This window comes from Panicum virgatum, chromosome 5N, assembly GCF_016808335.1.
Source record: "Panicum virgatum strain AP13 chromosome 5N, P.virgatum_v5, whole genome shotgun sequence".
Lineage (NCBI taxonomy): Eukaryota > Viridiplantae > Streptophyta > Magnoliopsida > Poales > Poaceae > Panicum > Panicum virgatum.
In genome coordinates this window covers 61,942,524-61,963,477 of record NC_053149.1, presented here as the reverse complement: position 1 = coordinate 61,963,477, position 20,954 = coordinate 61,942,524, and the positions used below count along the sequence as shown (strand labels likewise).

Below are 20,954 nucleotides of genomic sequence, written 5' to 3'. Positions count from 1 at the left end.
GGTAGGCAGATGGGTCTGTTCCGAGTCCACACATGTTAACACGCACAACTTCAATGTGCATTTCAATTTTGTATTTGAGATATATGTGTGTGAAAGCCTAACTGATTTGCAACCTTACTCCCAGCTGTTTGTATCAAGGACTTCTCATTCTCCTTAAATGATGTTCCTACACATTTCCTCAGATCAGTGGTTGTACATGCTACTCTTCTGTACTGATAGACCTATCTGTGGCAGGGTGAGACAAGAAGATGAAGGACCAAGCACCCCACCAACACAGAAAAAGAAGACTCCTGCAAAGAAGAAGCTCAAGAAGGCTGCTGCTACCTAGTGTTGTCTGTAAACCATGTCAGTAAATTATGTAAGTTTGTGTTGTTTGTGAACCATGTCAGTAAATTATGTAAGTTTGTGTTGTGTGTGAACCATGTGACCTTCTGGTGTCTAGGAACAATTTAGCAAGTTTCATGTAATCCATCTTATCTGGTTGTGAAACTGGGTTTATGGCATGTCATGTTGCAATGGTTTGAAACTGTGTTTGAACCTCGAAAACTAATTTTGCGGTTGACCGGACGGACCGCTTCCAGCGGTCGACGCGCTGCACGTGGTGGGCTAGTGGGCCACGTACGACAGCTTTCTCCTTCCCTTATCCCTTCACGGCTCTCAGTTTAATCTTCACTTTTCCTTTCCTCTTTCTCCGATGGATCCAGCGCTTCAGCAGCACCAAGCACGGCCGGTTAAAAGAGCACATTGGCGAGCGCACGCCCTCTCCACCGCTGGCGCAGCAGGTGGGCAAGGGCTTCCAAGAGCAGCAGCAGCCTTCAGCTTCATCGTCGGCTGGAGCGACGACGCGTAACTCCCCAGCGTGGACAAGCACGACCAAGAGCAGCGACCTTCAGCTTCATCGTCGACGTCTGGGCATGGTCGAGAGCAGCGGCGTTCATCTCTCCCTCATCCCACGAGGGGCGCATGGTCGGCCGAGACTGCGCAACTATCTTTTTTTTCTATAATATTTCTTTTCTTTTTTGCATAATTTTTCTTTTTTTTGCTAACTTTCGTGTGTTATAATTTTTCTTCAACTTTTTTGTTTGTTCCATATGCATTGTTTCTTTGATTTTTTTATCAAATTTTTTTTGTTTCCTAACTTTTATCACCGAGATTTTTGTGCTCGGATTTTTTATCTGCCTTTTTTTTGTTCAAAAATTTTATAGACTTTTCTTTCAAAATAATTTATCACAAAATATTCCCTTCCATTTTTTGTGGAATCTTTCTGTTGAAATTTTTTTCTTTCAAAGCTTTGTTGCAAATTTTATATAAATCTGATTTAGATTGTTTGAGTGGAGTGTGGCTATATGGTAGTCCGACCAGATGACTGCGTACGTGAGAGCTGTGGGACGCTGGAAGACGAATGGATCCGAATGTCACGTGGTCGGAAAATGGAGGCAAACTTACGGGTGACCGTAAATTAGCCAGCCCCGAAATTCTTGACACCACATCACACACATCGCTATCGTAAGTTGATAAGGCGGCGACAGATCGACGACAAAAGAAAGAACAAGTGAAGATCAACAAAGCACAAAGCATACCATATATACTGCACGTTCAGACCGGCCATAAATAAGCATTGGGCACGGTCCCAAGGTGCCATCGGTGATAGATCACCCAACCCATGTAACAACAAAAGTTACACGAACACGACACCACACACTCCCCTGCAGCTTGCCCTACAATAATTGGCCCTGCAGGTTCTTTTTTTTAATCCCCATAATCCAAGGCTACACAATCACTGATACAGAAAAATAACTTAATCCTATCATCATCGTCGTCGTCGGAGAAGGAAAGGCCTAAGCGGGTGCTAATGATAAGCAGCCTCAGAATGGCCGGCGGGCTCTCTTCTTTACTACGGCGAAGAGGCCGGCCGGTTTTCCTTCTCCGAACGCCGACCGATGGATCCTCGTCGAACGGCGGCGGCGCGGGGCTGGGCCGCTAGAACTGGCCGCCCTCGAAGGTCTGGCCGAACTGCCAGCCGGCCGGCGCGGCGTTGTTGCTGGTGACGCAGCGGCCGTCGCTGGCGGTGACCTTGAAGGAGAGGGCCTGGCCGTCGAGGAGCGAGTTGCTCTGCCAGTTCTGGCCCCAGTTGCGGGACATGGCCTGCCACCCGGTGGCGGAGCCCTTGATGGACACGGACTGCACGTCGCCGGCGCCGGCCACGTTGGTCACCAGCACCAGGTTGAAGTAGGAGTGGCCGTTGATGGTGAACCGGATCCCGCCCTTCTTCACGCACGGCACCCTGCAGCAGCGCGCCCAGAGGTGATCGCCGATCGATCATCAGTAAAAAGAAAAAAAAACTGCAGTGAAAAAGTTCATGTAGCACACCACATGACATGACAGGCGAAGCGTTGCTATCGCCGACCGTCTGCGATGCTTTGCAAGTTGCAGAAATCACAATAAAATTGTAAGATGGCCCACGTAACGTGGCATGCAATGCAAGCCGGCCGTGGTGAGGTCCAGCCGGGTCCAGGCTCGGTTGATCCGAAGACCTGACACGCGCACAAGAAGCTTAAGTCTGGACCCGCGTAACGTACCTCCTGTAGGCGACGGGCACGATGCCGGCGCGGTACTGCGCGATCTGGAGGAATGCCGGCTCGGCCATGTCGAAGTGCGGGCGCGGCGGGTTGCACCAGCCGCCGTCGTCGTTGGGCAGGCCGTAGTTGGGCGGGCAGAAGTTGGTGGCCGTCACGGTGATGGTGCCCGGCAGGCACGACTGGCCGGCGTTGTCGCAGCGGAGCTCGAAGCACTGCCCGCACGAGGCGCCGTCGTTGAACAGCGCCGTGCTCAGCGCCGCCGTGTTGGTGCCGTACCCGGTGCTGTACAGGTTCCCGTACCCGCACGCCCCGCCTGCAAATACCAGTAGTCAGTGTCAGCTCAACGGCGCCGCCAGCCGGCCTAGCTCGATTGACCAGCGAAGAACCCCGACTACTCACCCATTGTGCCGGACGCGTCGCCGCCGCCGTAGAACGTGGCGTGGGCGCTCTGCCACCCGCCGTAGTCGCCGGCGGCCCGGCGGGCGAGGAAGCAGAAGGTTGAGCAGAGCAGGACGAGGAGGACATTGGCGGCCGCCATTGCTGCAAACACACGCGCTGCTTCTCAAGCTAAAGCGAGCTCGAGCTGCTGATTAGGGACGGGATCGAGAGTTGCTTGGCTGTGAAGGGAGCGGCGCGCCGAGGCCAGCTACTTATAGGCCCATCCCAACCAACGGCCCGTGCCCCCGGCAGTTGGAATCGTTAGCAAAGTTTCGTGGAGAGCCAGGGGAAACCGAGACAAAAGAGATAGAGTAGAGGCGGCCAGGGAGGTGGTGGGCGGAGCGGCCGCCGACCACGAGAGGCCCGGTGCACGACGGCGGTTAGCGCATACGAATCAGGCGCACATGCGAGTGCCCGTCGTCTCCGCGCGACCGCGCGCAACTAGTCGGCCGTGGCGGGACCAGCTGCTTGCTCGCTCGCTCGCTCACGTGCGCGCGCAGGACAGGCCGGGGGTTGCCCGGGCCCCGCGTGCTCGCGTGCCCACATGGATGGATGACTCCCGGCCGGTGTCAGATACGAAAAAAAATGGAAAACAACGAAACGTGTGGCGGATGGGTACGTCTATCCATCTCATGACGCTGCTCGGATCATGAATTGTTGGAGAGATCAGATCGTCGCACGTTCTCCTGGCCCCTGATTGCCCGGAGTCCCGGGCTCCCGGCTGCATGGCATCATGGCCTGTCTGGTGTGGATTCATGTGCAAGCCATGCGCGCACGTCAGTGCTCAGTGCAATGGATGCTGCTGCTCATGGTTTCTACGTGCAAGGCACCGCAGGTCGTATGTATGGCTAGGTCAAACGGTAAAAGAAACAGACTCGTGTTCATCGCATCAGCGTTCGCGGCCGTTCGGTTCAGCTATGGAATGCTCTTCGCCGCTGTCATGCGCCGCCGTTAGGCTTTCTTTATCACGCGACGCGCAATTTGCCCGGCGATGCTCGGTCAAGTTGCGTGTAGAGTAACGCTAGTAGGAGTAGCTAGCAGCGAAAAGACGGCGAACGCGAACCAACCAAGCCGTTGGCCGGAGCGCTGCACATGCTCAGGGATCGGATGCCTTCTTCCCTTTCTCAACGGCGGTGAAAGCTCCCTGAGATATTCCAAACTTGCGTTCTTCAGTTAAGCACCTTTAGTATTGGGTGGGCGAACTCAGTTAAGCACTTTCTAGCTGTTCTGTGCGAAATCTGCAAAAGCTGCTGATGGGCGGTCGATTTCTGAGAGGATTTAGCTGTTCACCTCCTAATAATGATCAAATGGGTTGTGATCTAGTATGATCTGTTTAAGGAAGCAGCAGTTAAACTGAACTGATTCGTCGACCTCCATAAAGTAATCTTCCTGATTGTTCCTGCTTGTCGAGTGTAGTAGTATGAACACTAGCAGCTACCAGCAGTGTCACAGCCGAAACGATCATCAGACTATAACCACCGGAATCTTCAGGAATCAGGAGGTAGGTGCATAAACAACTCCTGACTCCTGTTACTTACTACCAAATACTCAGTGCTAGTACGTGCGAAAACGTTGCTCATGCCAATGATTAGCAGTTGAGATTACAGTGTCGTTAACCCGGAGTCCCTCTGCTCGTCGTCGGCGCGTGAAGAGAGGCAGTCACATGCTCGCATGAGAGCGCCTCGACATGGCCACGTAGCTAGGGCGTAGGCGGGGCATGACCCAGGAGTTAGTTTACGCCCAAGTCTTGAGAGACAATTACAAACCTGCAGGTACACTGCATGCGCGGCGCGCGCAGGCTAAGTCCAAGATTTCGTCTGATCCGGCTGACGCCGAGGATCGGAGCAGATCGAGTCGCTTCAGCGATCCCCGCCATGTGGGCTGCGGCTCCCTGTAGGACAGGTGGCCGCAGCAGCGCATCTCTTGCTCCATCAGTCTGCCCCAGGAGACCTGCTCAGACATGATCCGAGCTGCCAGAAATAAACGAGAGCTCACCCAATGGCGCAGACATTTGCCATGTTTTCTGGCTGCTTTTAGTCCAAACTCATCTTTTTCTCCGGACACCAACCGAAAACGTGACTTGCTTAACGTTCATGTTTGTTCAGACGAAACGGTTGAAGCAGGCATCAAAATAAAATGCATACGGGAAGCATTTGAAGCTCAGACTTTAGAGAACGAAACAGCTGACAGATCATATTCTTGCCGGCCGGGAGAGCAGGCAGGCAGGCAATGAGGATTCAGACGTTTCGATCTCCTTTTTTTCAGAGCAAGGGAACAGTGGATGTTCAGCTGGTGGGATGCATCCGCGCATTCACGCGAGAGACAAGAAAGTTCACCGGGGTTAGCTTCCCTGTCATGCTCCGCGCCTTTAAAACGCGATATAAACATCGTAACATGCGCGGGGCGAGGTTGCTAAATGCTAATGCCAGCAGCTCCACGCTTTCGCAAAAGCAACAGCCTCTTCCGGGCCTGATGGACCATCCCTTTCGCGTCCCCACGCCATGTTAGTTGCACATGGCCAGTGGCCACCCGGAGATCACGGGCAGAGGCCCCTGTCATCAGCGCCGATTCTGAATTTGCCTGGTTCGCCTTCCCTTGGAAGCATTCTAATAAGCAGCATGCAGCCAGTCCCCGGCACCGTAAAAGCTGCGTTTTCTGAAAGGGAATTGCCTTCTAAACTAAAATTAGCTAAACTGCATGAGCAAATTAAGGGTGTATTTTGGTTTCCCTTTTTTTTCCAGCCTTAATAACTTCATAGTCCAAAGTAGCATGAACGGCGATATGTATTTAAACATCCATTTTATGTTATTTTTTTCCGATAAAAAAGATTGTTCCTGAAAAAGAAAAATGGTTCATCTTTGGCCGGAGATGAGAACAAAACCGGATGGAGGCGTCCACGTCCGGTAGCGGCGTTGTGATGGCTGCACGAGGGAGTGAGGGGGGAAGCCATGTGGGGAGCACACCAAAAATAGATCCCAGGATCGTCCCCTGACAGTGACCCGAGCTCCGAACCGAAACTCATCAGGTCACGCGCCCCGCCCGGCCCCACGCGAAAAGAGAGAGAGATCTCTGTAAATCCGGGGGAAGGCAACAACCTGCAGACTGTAGAGAGCATCCCGCAGCAGGACCGGCTAATGGTGTCGTGGATTCGCAGTAAGTACGTATGATACTGTACTCCATGACGCCAAACCCCTCGACGTTGGGTGAGAGATCATTGCTGCGGAAGGCCATCATGGGCTGCTGCTGCCATTATTAACGGTTGGCTGATCGCGTGCCCAGCTGAGCTGATGGCTGCTGTCTCCTCATGATGGCCGGAGGAGCAACGGAGAATCATGGTCGCTTCCGCGAGAGGCGTTAGGGTACCGAGTGCACGCAGGCGTCCTACCAACACTAATCAAACGCCTTCAACGAGAGAAGCCCCCGCCCAAAAAAAAAAGCGAGATCAGAGCCGGCCCAGTTGTGGATACCGACGGCGAGCCGGAGCCCGGAGGCAGGGAAAGCGCGATCGAACCGACAGCGACGGCGCGCGCGCCCCAGGCCATGTCACGCGCGCAAGGATGGGTGGTGGTGTGGGTCGCCGCGCGGCCGCGGGTAACGAACCGCCGGGCCGGCCTCCGATCCCGTTCGTTAATGGCGCGCGAGGCCCGGCCGCCCAACCGAACCGACGTGCGCGGCAGTGCCGCTCCCGCGTCGCTCTCCGGTGCGAAACCCTGCCTGCCGAGGCGCGTCCCGTCGCGCGCCAGTTCGGGCCCGTGCCGGTGCCGGTGGTTAGCTGCCGCCTGCACGCCACCCCCCGTCCCGTCGGCGGCCGGTCCTCCCGAATAGACTCTCTATCGGCCGGCCGCCCGAGGGGTCGCGGTTGCGCGGCTGTTGCGGCCATGTGCCCGCGGCGCGTGCCGAGGCGACACCGCCGTCGCCGTCGGGTCACGCATCGCTGGCTGCTGTAGAGGGCCGGTGGGGAGGGAGGCGTGCCGGCGTGCCCCGGGCCCGGCCCGTCTGGCCGTCTGGGTGGCGGTCCTACTACGTGCTGGGGGCCCGCTGCGGCGCCAGCGAGCGCCTCCCGGCGCTTCGACGCGTTCTCGCGCGGTTTTTTCTTTTTTATATTTAAAAAAATTAAAATTTCAAAAATATATGTCCGTTTTGGAAAATTTCAAAAATATACCCCGGTCGCCCTATGAGGGGCGACAGGGCTCAAATGTATTTTTTTTCTTCTTCAAATTTGCAACAAAATCTCTGGAGAAAAAAAAAGAGGGGTCTGTTGCCCACCCCAGGGGCGACCGACCAGGAGCGACCAACCAGGGGCGACCGACCAGTGGGCCCAGCCAACAGGCGCCAGGGGCCGGTCGCCCCTCCCGCGGGCGACTGGGGGGGGGCGTGTCGCCCCCCCCCAGGGCGACCGGGTCAGCCCTCCCTATATAAGGCCTCCCCCCTCATTCCCTCCTCATTTGACCTCAAAAAATCCACCAAAAATCCAGAAAAAAGAGAGGGGTAAGGAGAAGGGAAGCGGCGAAGCTCTGCCGAATTCCGCACTTGTGATCTACCGGTAACTTCGGTATAAATTCGTTGATATTGTATAACAATTTAATTTAATTAGTGGATTAGCTGAATTAGATTTGGTGCTTTATAACACTGGTTTAGTATTACAATTTGAGTACTATTACAGACTTTTTCAAATAAAATAATTATACATTAGAATAGAATTATGACAGTACCTTATTGATATTGCAGTATAAGCCAATAGAATTATGACAGTACCTATATTTTCACGCATCGATTTGGTATACGATATGTGCATTGCTTAAATCATTGTTTTTTTATTTGGCGCACCACACAATAGCGTCAATGTCTTCGTCAGGATCAACCTACATTCCGTGGATCAAGTGTAAAGCCACCGTACCCGAAGGAATTGATGTGCCAATGTGCTTCTGCGGTTTGTTATGCAAGTTCATGCAATCTGAGGTTTTAGGAGATGACTACGGCATGAGGTTCTTTATGTGTGAGAACTACGAATATGATCCACCTAAGCGATACAGCAAAGACCGGGCCAAAGTAGCAGGAGAACATACGCTATTTTTCTCTGTGACCTAACATTGAGTTATGATTCTAACTTGTGTTGGACAAAGTCTCCTCCGCCTCTTTGTGATTTTATGCAGTGGTTCGACACCGTGCAGTCGCAGCAGGCAAAGGACATTGTGGAACAAAAAGCAAGGTGGGCTGTAGAACGTTGGCGCCGAATGAAGCACGAGGAACAGTAAGAGGAGAAGCGCAAGAAAGAGCAAGAAGAGATCCGCAAGAGGATTGAGGAGGTGGATCGTAAGGCGGCGGCCGAACGTGAAGCTGACAGGGAGAGAAAGCGAGAGAGGGCACGCCGTGCGAAGGAAGCCGGGGCCGAAGCAATTAGGAAGGGCAAATATCCTAGGTGCACTCAGTAGAGTAGTACCATGAAATCCCGGCATTTTACATTCCATAAGGCATGGTAGGTTTAGATGCAACAAGAAATTATCTTGTCGCGTGCACATGCCACTGCAATTAGTTGTTTATGTTTTAAGTTGAGAGCTTAACTTTGTGTGTTGTAGCCTTTACCATTAATTTGTAGTTGTAGCCGGGAGTCTATGAAATCTTTGAACTTGTCCTTAATATTTTAGGAGCTTTTCATGTCACTAGAATACTAAAAAACACACATTTTATTAATATAACGATAAGAATTAAGAACTAAGAAATACATCGGGGTCTGCTGCTAAAAAGCACACATTTTCATGTCACTAGAATACTAAAAAACATCCGGAGACCTCACCCGCCGACGATGATGACGACTACACGCTCGAATAGCTCAAAATAGGAACCATAGTGTATCTAGCTGCGAGTACGAGATCACAGGTTGCCACTGCTTAGCACGACGATCACGGGTTTCAAATAGCAGTGCTCTTCCACCATTTCAAATAGATGTGACAAGACGGCAACCACACCAGCTCACCTTCAAAGCAGTCTCTCTGGCGAGGACGACGGACCGGTCATTCTACAGTGAAGGTCTGTGGCGTGTAGTGGGGAAGGCGGCATCTAGGCGCGATCGACCGAGCGGCAGCAATGCAGTGCTGTGAGTCTACATGCACAGAGATGCATCGAGTAGTCATTTCGAGCATCGAATCTAGCCTTTTCAGTGTTAGGTCAGCTAGCCTCTTCACTGTGTTGTCATGTAGGTTTTTTAGGTGCATTTACACTCCACACTCCGGGTATCAGACATTTGTGCACCTATAAATACTCCCAAGTTTGTGAACTCCCAGCACAACTCAAACACCAAACCTCATTATATACCCAATGTCTGGAGGTGGGTCTAGCGGGAAGAATTACTATGGTTTTGAGAAAGGAAAAGGGGAAAGAAAGGGAGACCCCATAATTTGGGAGGGGCCTCTTGGACCTGATTCCTTTCCGGAACCAGTGTTTGAGTTTCCGCCACAGCACAAGAGTGAATTTACCAATGAAACTCCTCTTCGACAATACGATAACCGTAGAGAACCGTGGCCAAAATGCAGACATGGTGCGGACTGCTTAGTGCAGATGTGCACCGACGGGATGGATGGCGGTCGGCGTTTCTTTAAATGTCCACACGCATGGGTAATACTCGGTTGTTTCATTTCTTTATCTTCAATGAGACACCTTACATGAAATTTGTTTTGCAGTCTTCCGATGCTCCAGAAAACTGTGGTTTTACTAGGTGGGTAGATCCTGCACCAATTGATTCTGTTCAGGAGTTCATCGAGTACCTCCAGATAAAGATCTTTGATCTGGAATGCAAGGTGAACCATTATGAGGAAGTGAGCGAGGGTAACAAAGACGACGAAGTTGATGATACCAGCAATGCAGCCGGTTCACAGGATGAACCATGCACTATTCCTTACTGCAACTGCCCTTGTGTAAGCATCTAGGCCCTCAAGGTATGTTTCGGTGATTAATGACAACCATTATTGTGACTAATGAGTTTGTGCAGCTTAAAAGATCATTATCGCTCATTTGGTCATATGTCAAAAGAGGCCCCTCAAATTTCATTATTCAAAAAGGCGATCTCGGTATTCAACTCAATTTTATGTCAAGGCTAAGGATCTTTCTAGTCCTAAGTGTCACAAGGTTGAGAAGGACACTTAGGTTAGTATAGGTTTTATAGTTTTGTAGTGATCGCACTATTAAGAGGGGTTAAAGCTTAGTAACTTGAGCATGGACATGGTCATTTGAAAATGGATGCACACTATGGTCACTCAGGTTTGTAGAAGTTCAAATAAGTGGTTCTCAAACTATATCTCAAGAATATTTGGATTTCATTCAAGACTCAAATCAGAAAAGACAAAATCAGAAAAAGTCTATACACCGGTTTAACCGACGCTCTCAATTTTCCATACGTCGGTTAAACGAAGTCAGCAGAGTCTGGACAAATTCAATACACCGGTTAAACCGACGTGTTTGAATTTAACGTCGGTGCATTGGTCCAGAGTTGGTTTTTCCAGGGAAATTCAAGTTCTATTCACCGGATTAACCGACGCTGTTTGAATCAAGACGTCGGTGCAATTGACCAGTGAGATGGTTTTTCAGAGGAATTCAAAAGTTGTACTCACCGGTTAAACCGACGATAGGTTTGAGTTAACGTCGGTGCAGTTGTCCAGAGACTTGATTTTTCAGTGGTTCAGTGGACAACTACACTCACCGGTTAAACCGATGCTACGTCGGTTAATCTGCCCCAGTTGTAACGGCTAGTTTTCAGAAGAGGCAGTTTACATTCACCGGTTAAACCGACGATGACAATGGGGGGTACGTCGGATTAACCGGCGCTACGTAGTTTTCTGGCAGCTTTTCTCCAACGGCTCTATTTGTGTGAGCTGCCTATATATACCCCTCCAATGGGTCATTTCGCCCACTCTTGACACCAGGCAACATCCAAACACTCATACCATAGTCAAGAGCCACCTTGAGCTTCATCATTCACATACTTGTGCATTCAATCAATCAAGAAGCAAGATTAAGGACTTGAGTAGAGAGAAGCTAGTGTGCATCCGCTCTTGGTGATCGGTTCTTGCTCAAGTGAAGGCCTTAGCTTGTTACTCTTGGTGATTGGCATCACCTAGGCGATCTTGGTGATCGAGGTGTTTTCTCGCGGAGCTTGCCAAGGATTGTGGGAGCCCGGAGAAGAAGATTGTACGTGGCTTGATCTCCACCACGCCGGGATGGTGAACGGAGACTCTTAGTGAGCGCCCTCGTCTCGGTGACTTGGGAGGTGACAAGACTCTTTGAGAGTGTCACAACGTGGATTAGGGGTGTGTGCCAACACATCGATACCACGGAAAAAATCCGGTTGTCTCTTGTCCACTCTTTATATTCAAGCATTTTCTTTCATGCAATTTATTCATGAGCTTGACTTAGAGATCATAACTTAGCTCTACCTTGCTAGGCTTTACTTTGTTTTTCTCTCTCTTAGCTTGTGTAGGTAGCTTAGTTATCCGGTTGGTGAATTGGTGCCCTACTAGCTTTGCATAGGTTAAGGTTGTCTTACTTTGTTTTAGAAATTGAAAAAGGCCCAATTCACCCCCCCTCTTGGTCCATCGATCCTTACAATTGGTATCAGAGCCTCGTTGCTCATTTGGATCATTAGGCTTCACCGCCTAGAGCTATGGCCAAGATGGGTGGTTCGCCGCCCCACTTCGAGGGCAAGAACTTTGCTTATTGGAAAGTTCGCATGGCCGCATATCTTGATGCGATTGCCCCCGAAGTGTGGTTGGCCACTAAGACCGGGTTCACCGGAACTCCCACCACCGAACAATTAAAATGGAATGCCAAGGCTAGAAATGCAATTTTCGAGGCCATAAGTGAGGAAGTCTTTGCTAGAGTTAATGGCATGGACTTAGCAAGTGATATTTGGAAGGAACTCATTGAAATTCATGAAGGCTCCACTAAAGTTCGTGAGCAAAAATATCACTTGTTTAGAGCTAAGTATGATTCCTTTAAAATGCTAGCTCATGAAAATTGCAATGATATGTACTCTCGCTTGAATGTCATTGTTAAGGACATTAATGCTCTTGAAGTTTCCAAAATTGACAGTGGCTCCATCAACCGCAAGATTCTCATGCTCCTTCCGAAGTCCAAGTACAACATTATCAATGCTATGCTTCAAAAGGAGAATCTTGATACAATGGAAGTGGGAGAACTTGTGGGCGAAATTCGCGCTCATGAAATGAGTATCCTTGGTATGACCGAAGAGCCAACTTCAAGCAAATCAATTGCTCTAAAGACCAAGGCAAACAAAGCCCGCAAGCTCAAGATGATCAAGCAAGATTCAAGCTCAAGCAATGAAGAAGATGATCATCATGAAAGCTCATCCGATGTTGAAGATGATGGAGAGCTTGCTCTTATGATGAGAAAGTTCACCCGCTTGAACGACAAGATCAACAAAAAGGGGTTCAACTTTGACTCTAAGAAGGGAATGTTCCGGCCAATGGATGTCAAGAACAAAATTTGCTACAATTGTGGAGAAAAAGGTCACATCCGTCCAAATTGCCCCAAGCCGGACAAAAGAAACAAGGATCACAAGAGCAAGCATCGCCATGATTCAAGCGATGATGAAGAAGAAGAAAGGAAGAACAAAAACAAAAGACTTGGGAAGAAAAAGAGCCATGACAAGAAGACCAAGCTCTTCCCAAAGAAGAAAGGGCACACCAAGAGAAGCTTCTTGGTGGAAAAACAAGAATGGGTGACCGATGTCTCATCAAGCGAAGATTCAAGTGATGAAGAAGACATAGTCACCATCGCCCTCACAAATGAAGAACCATCACTACCTCCACCTCCAATGTGCCTCATGGCCAAAGGTAACTCTAAGGTATGTGAGAGTGAAGATGATAGTGATGATGAGCTTGACCCTAATGAGTTTGCTAACCTCATTAATGAGTATACATCCGTCATCAAGAGGGAAAAGGGCAAAGTCAAGATTCTTGAGAGCACTCGTGCAAAGTTAGAGCTTGCCCACTCCGATTTGCTTGGCAAGTACAATGACTTGCTCAAAAAGCACAATGAGTCACTTGTACTTGCTAAGCAAGTTGAAGAGAGCCACAAAAAGCTTAAACAAGAGCATAGGGAGTTGGCTCACAAGTATCAAGAACTTGAATTTGCCTATGAAGCAATTGACCCAAGTCTTGAGAACTTTGCTCATGAAACTATTGAGAAGGTCAATGCTTCTACTTCATGTGATGACCTACTCATTAATGCAAATGCTACTAATGCTTTGCCCGAGCTTGCACCTTCTAGGGAAAAGGAATTGATGGATCAAGTTGCAAGCCTCAAGAGTAGTGTGGAGAAGCTCTCAAGAGGAGAATACATCCACAAAGAGATTCTCTTCAACAATGCCCGTGACTATGGCAAGAGAGGTCTTGGTTCATTTCCAGAGCCAAACATAGCTACTACTCCTTCTCCGGAGATCAAGATTAGCTTCATCAAGGAAGTTGGATCATATTGCCAACATTGTCAAGTCACCGGGCACCACACTAGGGAGTGCACCTTACCATCACGTCCTCTTCCCACTTTACCTAAGAATTACTCATCAATGTTTGAAAATAACCATTTTCTCTTGAGTAAAGTGAAGGGCAAAGTGAAGGCCAAATTCATTGGCAAACTCACTAAGGAGTCAAAGAAAAAGCTCCCCAAGCAACTTTGGGTCCCAAAAGCTCTTGTCACACATGTGCAAGGCCCAAAGCTTGTTTGGGTTCCTAAAACTCAAAAGTGAATTCTCATGTGTGTAGGTGAACTACAAAGCCGGTGGAAAACATTGGGTACTTGATAGCGGTTGCTCTCAACATATGACCGGCAATGATAGCATGTTCACCTCCCTTGAAGACCCCGGCGATCATGAACATGTCACCTATGGTGATAACTCAAGGGGAAAGGTTTTAGGTTTGGGTAGAATAGCTATCTCTAAAGATTTATCTATTTCTAATGTCTTGTTTGTAGAAGCACTTAGTTTTAATCTTATTTCAATTGCTCAATTGTGTGATCTTGGACTAACGTGTGCCTTTGACAAGAATGGTGTTGTAGTAACTCATGAAAAAGACAAATCATTGGTATTCACGGGGTTTAGGCATGGCAACATTTACTTGGTGGATTTCTCTTCAAAGCAAACAAGTACCATGACATGCCTCTTCACCAAGTCTTCTCTTGGGTGGCTTTGGCATAGAAGAATTGCTCATATTGGCATGAGCAACCTCAAGAAAGCCCACAAGAGAGGGATGATCACCGGCTTGAAGGACGTCACCTTTGACAAGAACAAGCTATGTAAAGCATGTCAAGCCGGGAAGCAAGTTGCAACACATCATCCCATCAAGACGATGTTGTCTACCTCCAAGCCGCTCGAGCTACTTCACATGGATCTCTTTGGTCCAACTACATACAAGAGCATTGGTGGTAACCTCTATTGCCTAGTAATTGTTGATGATTTTTCACGTTACACTTGGGTTATGTTTCTAGGCGATAAGGGTGAAACTCCGGAAATCTTCAAGACCTTTGCAAGAAGAGCTCAAAGGGAGTACAACTCCCCAATTGTGAAGATCCGGAGTGACAACGGCACCGAGTTCAAGAACATGAAAATTGAAGAATGGTGCGATGAAGAGGGCATCAAGCATGAGTTTTCCGCCACCTACACGCCTCAACAAAATGGAGTGGTGGAAAGAAAGAACAAGACTCTCATCACCCTAGCTAGAGCAATGTTGGATGATTATGGCACGTCCGAGAAGTTTTGGGCGGAAGCAATCAACACGGCGTGTCATGCATCCAACCGAGTATATCCTCACCGACTCCTCAAGAAAACTCCATATGAGCTCATCACCGGGAAGAAACCCAATATATCATACTTTCGAGTCTTTGGTTGTAAATGCTTCATCTATAAGAAGAAAAGGCTCGGTAAGTTTGAAAGTAGATGTGATGAAGGTTTCTTTCTTGGTTATGCATCAAACTCCAAAGCATATAGAGTATTCAATCAAACCTCCGGGTTAGTTGAAGAAACATGTGATGTGGAGTTTGATGAATCTAATGGCTCCCAAGAGGAGGTTGTTGGCTATGAGAATGTAGGTGATGAGGAGATTGATGAAGCTTTGAAGAATATGTCCATTGGGGATATCAAGCCGGAAGAGGTGCATGAAGACAATGATCAAGGGGGAGGACCTTCCTCATCTACACCAAGCACCTCCACGGCGCCCCAAGTGGATGAAGATCAAGAAAAAGATGATACACAACCTCAAGAAGATGTGCCAACACCAACACCCCAAGTTCAAGAACAAGAAGAGCAAAGTGTTCCACCACAAGCACAAGTCACTCATGATCCACCCCAACAAGCATCAATGCAAGTACCGCTAGTGAAGCATGGTCGCATCTCCAAGGATCATCCAATTGGTCAAATCATTGGTAGTCCATCAAAAGGAGTAAGAACTCGCTCTAAACATGCTTCATTTTGCGAATATCACTCGTTTGTTTCTTGTATTGAACCCACTAGCATAGAGGAAGCGCTTGAGGACTCGGATTGGGTGATGGCCATGCAAGATGAGTTGAACAACTTCACCCGCAATGAAGTTTGGGTCCTCGAAGCTCCACCGAAAGACAAGAACATCATCGGCACCAAGTGGGTCTTTCGAAACAAGCAAGATGAACATGGGGTGGTGATACGCAACAAAGCAAGACTTGTGGCAAAAGGGTTCTCTCAAGTCGAAGGTTTGGATTTTGGTGAAACTTTTGCTCCGGTCGCAAGACTTGAAGCTATCCGTATCCTTCTTGCTTACTCTTCACATCATAACATTAAGTTGTATCAAATGGATGTGAAAAGTGCATTCTTAAATGGCGTTATTAACGAACTTGTTTATGTTGAGCAACCTCCCGGGTTTGAAGATCCGAGGAATCCTAACCATGTTTATAGGTTACACAAGGCACTCTATGGGCTCAAACAAGCTCCAAGGGCTTGGTATGAGAGGCTTCGTGACTTCCTAATCATGCAAGGCTTCAAGATCGGGAGGGTGGACACCACTTTGTTCACTAAAGACGTCAACGGGGATCTTTTTATTTGTCAAATTTATGTTGACGATATTATCTTTGGCTCAACTAATGATTTACTAAGCCATGAGTTTGCCACCATGATGTCTAGGGAATTCGAGATGTCCATGATTGGCGAATTGACCTTCTTCCTTGGTTTTCAAGTCAAACAAATAAAGGAAGGGACATTCATCCATCAAGAAAAATATACCAAAGATATCTTGAAGAAGTTCAAGATGGATGAGTGCAAGCCAATCAAGACACCCATGGCAACCAATGGGCATCTCGACTTGGATGTGGACGGTAAACCGGTTGATCAATCCCTCTATCGTTCTATGATAGGGTCTTTGCTTTACCTTACCGCATCTAGGCCCGATATAATGTTTAGTGTGTGCTTGTGTGCCCGCTTTCAAGCTAACCCAAAGGAGTCACACATTTCGGCTGTGAATAGGATCCTTCGGTATCTCAAGCACACTCCTAGCATAGGCTTGTGGTACCCCAAAGGCGCTAGTTTAGATCTCTTGGGATACTCGGATTCGGATTTTGCCGGAAGCCGTGTGGATCGCAAGAGTACCTCCGGGGGTTGCCACTTGCTTGGGCGTTCTCTAGTTTCTTGGTCGAGTAAGAAGCAGAATTCCGTGGCTTTGTCCACCGCGGAAGCGGAATATATAGCGGCCGGTGCATGTTGTGCCCAAATCCTATATATGAAGCAAACCCTTTTGGACTTTGGTGTGAAACTAGATAGGATCTCACTCCTTTGTGACAATGAAAGTGCCGTAAAAATTGCCAAGAATCCGGTTCAACACTCTCGCACAAAGCACATTGATATTCGCCATCACTTCTTGCGTGATCACGAAGCCAAGGGGGACATTTCCCTTCAAGGTGTGAGATCCGAGGAGCAATTGGCGGATATATTCACAAAACCTTTAGACGAGAGTACCTTTGTTAGGCTAAGGAATGAGCTTAATGTGTTAGATGCGGCAAACGTCATGTAAGTTGCCATGTCATATAGAAAAATGCATACATATAGGACACTTGTCTAACCATGGTAAGATAATGATGAGCAAGGGTTTAGCTAGAGGTGGTGGTCCTCTTGTTTTCCTCTAGGCTTGTAGAAAGGCTCATCATGAAGAAGCTTCCCGTGGGTTCAAACTTGACAAGTAGATCTTAAATTCTTGTTATGCATTTCTTGTCATATAGATGTGCACTTCATGTTTACTTTACTTTCGCATGTGGTTGTAGTTTGCATCATCATTGCATGCGTAAGGGTCACAAAGGAGATCACTTGATGAAAATGAGACTTGTTTTCATATACAAGATCTTAATTCATGAAAAGTGAAAAGAGCAAAGTGTTAGGTGCGTTATTGCCTAGTGAGCAATGTCATGATGAGTTTGAAGCTTTCTATCTTCAATATTCCTATGACATGGCTCATACATTTTATTTGGCGTTTTGTCTCTCTTGCGGCTTTTCCTTGTGTTTGAAAAGAAATTTATTTAAGCAAGTGTGCTATCCTATTTATTTTGAGGGGTAAAGTCGCCTATGCAAGTCCATTAACTTGAGTTTATTTGAATTTTATAAGTTTATTGGACTTAGCATAGAAGAGTGAGCTGAGTGTGGGGTTTTTGGCTTCACCGGTTAAACCGACGTTCAATAGAGCATCATCATCGGTTTAACCGGCGTTACTAAAGTTTGTCTCAGCTCAGTCAAGTTTCAGGCGTTCAACCGGCGTATACAAAAGTCACATCATCGGATCAACCGGTGATCATAAATGCAAATCAGACCTAGCAATCAACCGGTGTTTTGATCAATCAACCGACGAGGTCACTTTTGACAGCATCGGTTCAACCGGCGTTCAAAAACAGATCTGGTAGAGTCTCGGGTGAACTACACCGACGCAATCAACCGGCGCTCAAACCCTAGGCGTCGGATCGACCGGCGTTAAGAAAAATCGCGGGCCCACCTGTCATATATGTCTCTTGCCCGCGCTGACCGGCCTCTGTTTCGCCCGACTCCCTCCGCGCCGCCGCTTGCCCTCAACCTCGCGCCGCCGCTCGCCTGCACGTCGAGTCGCCGCCGCCGCGCCCTCGCGCTCGCCCAGCGCCGCCCGTGCGCGCCTGCGCCGCCCGCGCAAACACCCTGCGCCGCCGCCTGCGCGCGTAGCCGCCACCGCCGCCGCACCACGCCCTCACCGCCGCTCGTGCCTCCATCGCCAAGCGTCGCCGTGCTCCACGCCTTCCACGCCGCAGCCGGAGCACCACGCCGCAGCCGCAGCCCCACGCCGCAGCCGCAGTTCCACGCCGCAGCAGCACCCGATCAGCGCTCACCAGGTGCTCGACAAATTTGCTTGTTCGAGATGGGTCGCGAGAAGAGAAAGGGAAAGGAGGTCGTGGTCGAGAAGCCCGCTCGCAAGCGGACTCGTGCAGAGAAGGAGGCCGAGAAGGCCGAGATGGTGGCCAAGGCCGCCGAGGAGCAGGCATCAGGCCGCGCTCGTCCGTTCCAGATCAGGGAGGACCCCAGAGGCAGAGGCAGAGGCAGGGGCATGGGTAGAGTCAGAGGTGCCAGGGCCACCAGAGCCGCGACAGCAGCAGCAGCAGAGTCAGATCAGTCAGATACAGCTGCAGATTCAGATACAGAGGCAGAGCAGTCCGAGCAGTCTCAGGGGCAGAGCACACAGGAGTCACCGACTCTACGACGGTCTGGCCGCACTCGGCAGACATCCCCAGCAGCAGAGACTTCACCAGCGACCGAGCGTCGCACTGGACCGAGGACGCGAGGAGGTCACCAGCCACATGAGCCTCGCAGGTCCACAGCTGCAGCAGCAGCAGCTCGTAGAGCCGAGGCCCTAGAGGCCGAGCGCGCAGTGTTCCGTATGGACACTGTTGTGCGTCTGGAGCCTGGTGTGCTGCTCCAGAACTTGACCCGAGCCAATGCGGCCAAGGTCAAGAGACTCAGGTGGAGTGTTGACGAGGAGGTCTGGTTCCCGGTGACCCGAGACAGCAGAGTCGACAGGAGGTTCTGGACTTTGCTACAGGCCAGTTTCTACGAGACCTACCAGAGGCGGGGCCACCGGATCTTTCAGCACAGGGTTCTTGACTGGGTCTCACTGAGGACAGCCGCAGGGGGAGCAGATGTGAGAGCACACTTTGCTCACTTCAGAGGTCTGCCTAGACTGCTAGAGATGGAGCAGAACCGTTATATCGAGGACTGGGTCAGAGTGTTCTACGCTACAGCTTGGATAGCCCCCGAGCGCAGAGCTGTACACTTCATGTTTGGAGGGCAGGACTTTGGTTTGTCGAGGGCGACCATTGCTGGTATTCTTGGAGTTGACCTGGTCGACGTCTCGCTGCACGAGAGGGTTTACGGGGACTCAGATCCACCCCGCAGGGCGATGGTTGGCGGGATTGCTCCTTCTCACGAGGCGATCACTCAGTGTTTCCGCCAGCCGTTCCCAGCCTCTTACGCCAGAGTGCCGAGCTTGCTGACCCCAGAGGCTTACGCTGTTCACATGGCACTCCGGAGGACTCTGTTACCGAGGAGTGGCTACCCAGAGGGGTTTACGGGACTGCAGCAGCTCCTGCTTCTACACATCCTCACTCACGAGCCGTTTGACATAGTTGACTTTATTCTGGCTGAGATAGAGGATGTGATCACAGACGGGATGGGTGTGGTGCGACAGTTTCCCTATGCGCACTGGATCAGTTACATATGCTCTATGATAGTGCCAGCAGAGTCACCCATCAGTGCTCCTTACCGTCACGACGAGGCTCCCAGGTTCCCTGTCTACCGACCCACAGCTCCACAGGACAGGAGGAGGGGCAGACACGCAGATAGAGCAGCGATGGCTCGACTATCACCGGAGGTTCAGGCACGAGTGGCAGAGGAGGATGAGGCACTCCTAGCAGCAGAGGCACAGCTTCCCGGGGGAGATGATGAGATTCACTGGTCTGAGCTTGAGTCAGACTCCTCCGACGACGTTGAGTACTTTCCTTCAGCTGCCCCAGCCAGTCACGATCACGAGGCAGGAGGTTCAGGACAGCCAGCACCTCCGACTTCAGCAGCTGCTACAGTCTCTGAGTCTCAGGTGACTCAGCCGTCCGAGCTCACTTCACTACTACAGCAGCTCGTGACCCAGCAGAGAGAGGACATGCTTGCTCAGGAGGAGGCCAGCAGACCCCATGAGGCCCAGATTGCTGCTATACAGAGAGAGGCCGCCCGAGAGCGGGCTGCGACCGAGGAGCGTTTTGTCGGGCTTATCGACAGAGTTTCACAGAGGACAGACGCTCAGTTTCAGCAGATGCAGCAGGGGATGATGGCGATGTTCGGGATGATCTCACAGCTTTACTCTCACACCGGACTCGCCCCGCAGCAGCCAGGACAGTCAGGCCTTCAGGGTGTTGGAGCACCTCAGCTTGCCGTCACACCAGCTCCTCCTCCTCTAGCTCCTACTGCAGCTCCAGCTACCTCAGCGACACCGGAGACCACGTTCTCGATGTCAGCACTCTTTGGGTCTGCCGGTCGTCCGCTCTTTTCACCACTGCCGGCGACCACACTCTTTCAGGACTCACCGTCAGCGGTTCAGTCGGTCGCCCTCCCTTCCTCACTTCAGGCAGCACCTTCAGGGGGAGGAGCAGTAGAGGAGTCCCTGCTTCCACAGTCGACGCAGCCGGCAGCCTCAGCAGTCACCTCTTCAGATATTGATACTTCTTCTGCTGACCCGGTTACGACTTCTACGGATCCTCTACCAGGCAGTGCCAGCACGAGAGCCTCCACGACAGTTACTCCCCCAGTGAGCTCAGACCCAGACCAGCAGCTTCCGTCTGTCACCGAGGGTGAGAGTTCTCCGTCCGACGACGACGACCCGGACCGCTTCGTCGCCGTACCACGACAGCACG

The 20,954-nt window shown here is 50.2% G+C and overlaps 1 protein-coding gene across 1 annotated transcript; it reads right to left on the bottom strand.

Moving 5' to 3' along the window:
* Positions 1 to 1,553: 1,553 nt before the first annotated feature.
* On the bottom strand, positions 1,554 to 3,425 carry LOC120674543 (expansin-A2). The gene is made up of 3 exons (XM_039955708.1): positions 2,979 to 3,425; positions 2,580 to 2,892; positions 1,554 to 2,284 (listed from the first exon to the last, which is right to left on the bottom strand). The coding sequence occupies exons 1-3, from the start codon at positions 3,115 to 3,117 to the stop codon at positions 1,981 to 1,983; spliced, it is 756 nt and encodes a 251-aa protein (XP_039811642.1). The 5' UTR covers positions 3,118 to 3,425; the 3' UTR covers positions 1,554 to 1,980.
* Positions 3,426 to 20,954: the final 17,529 nt, after the last annotated feature.

Bases quoted from the DNA above. Each gene is read 5' to 3' on its own strand.
- LOC120674543 (XM_039955708.1), bottom strand. From the start codon at position 3,117: ATGGCGGCCGCCAATGTCCTCCTCGTCCTGCTCTGCTCAACCTTCTGC. The intron at 2,893-2,978 runs GTGAGTAGTCGG...TGGTATTTGCAG, and splicing joins CGACGCGTCCGGCACAATGG to GCGGGGCGTGCGGGTACGGG. The intron at 2,285-2,579 runs GTACGTTACGCG...GCGCTGCTGCAG, and splicing joins GTGCCCGTCGCCTACAGGAG to GGTGCCGTGCGTGAAGAAGG.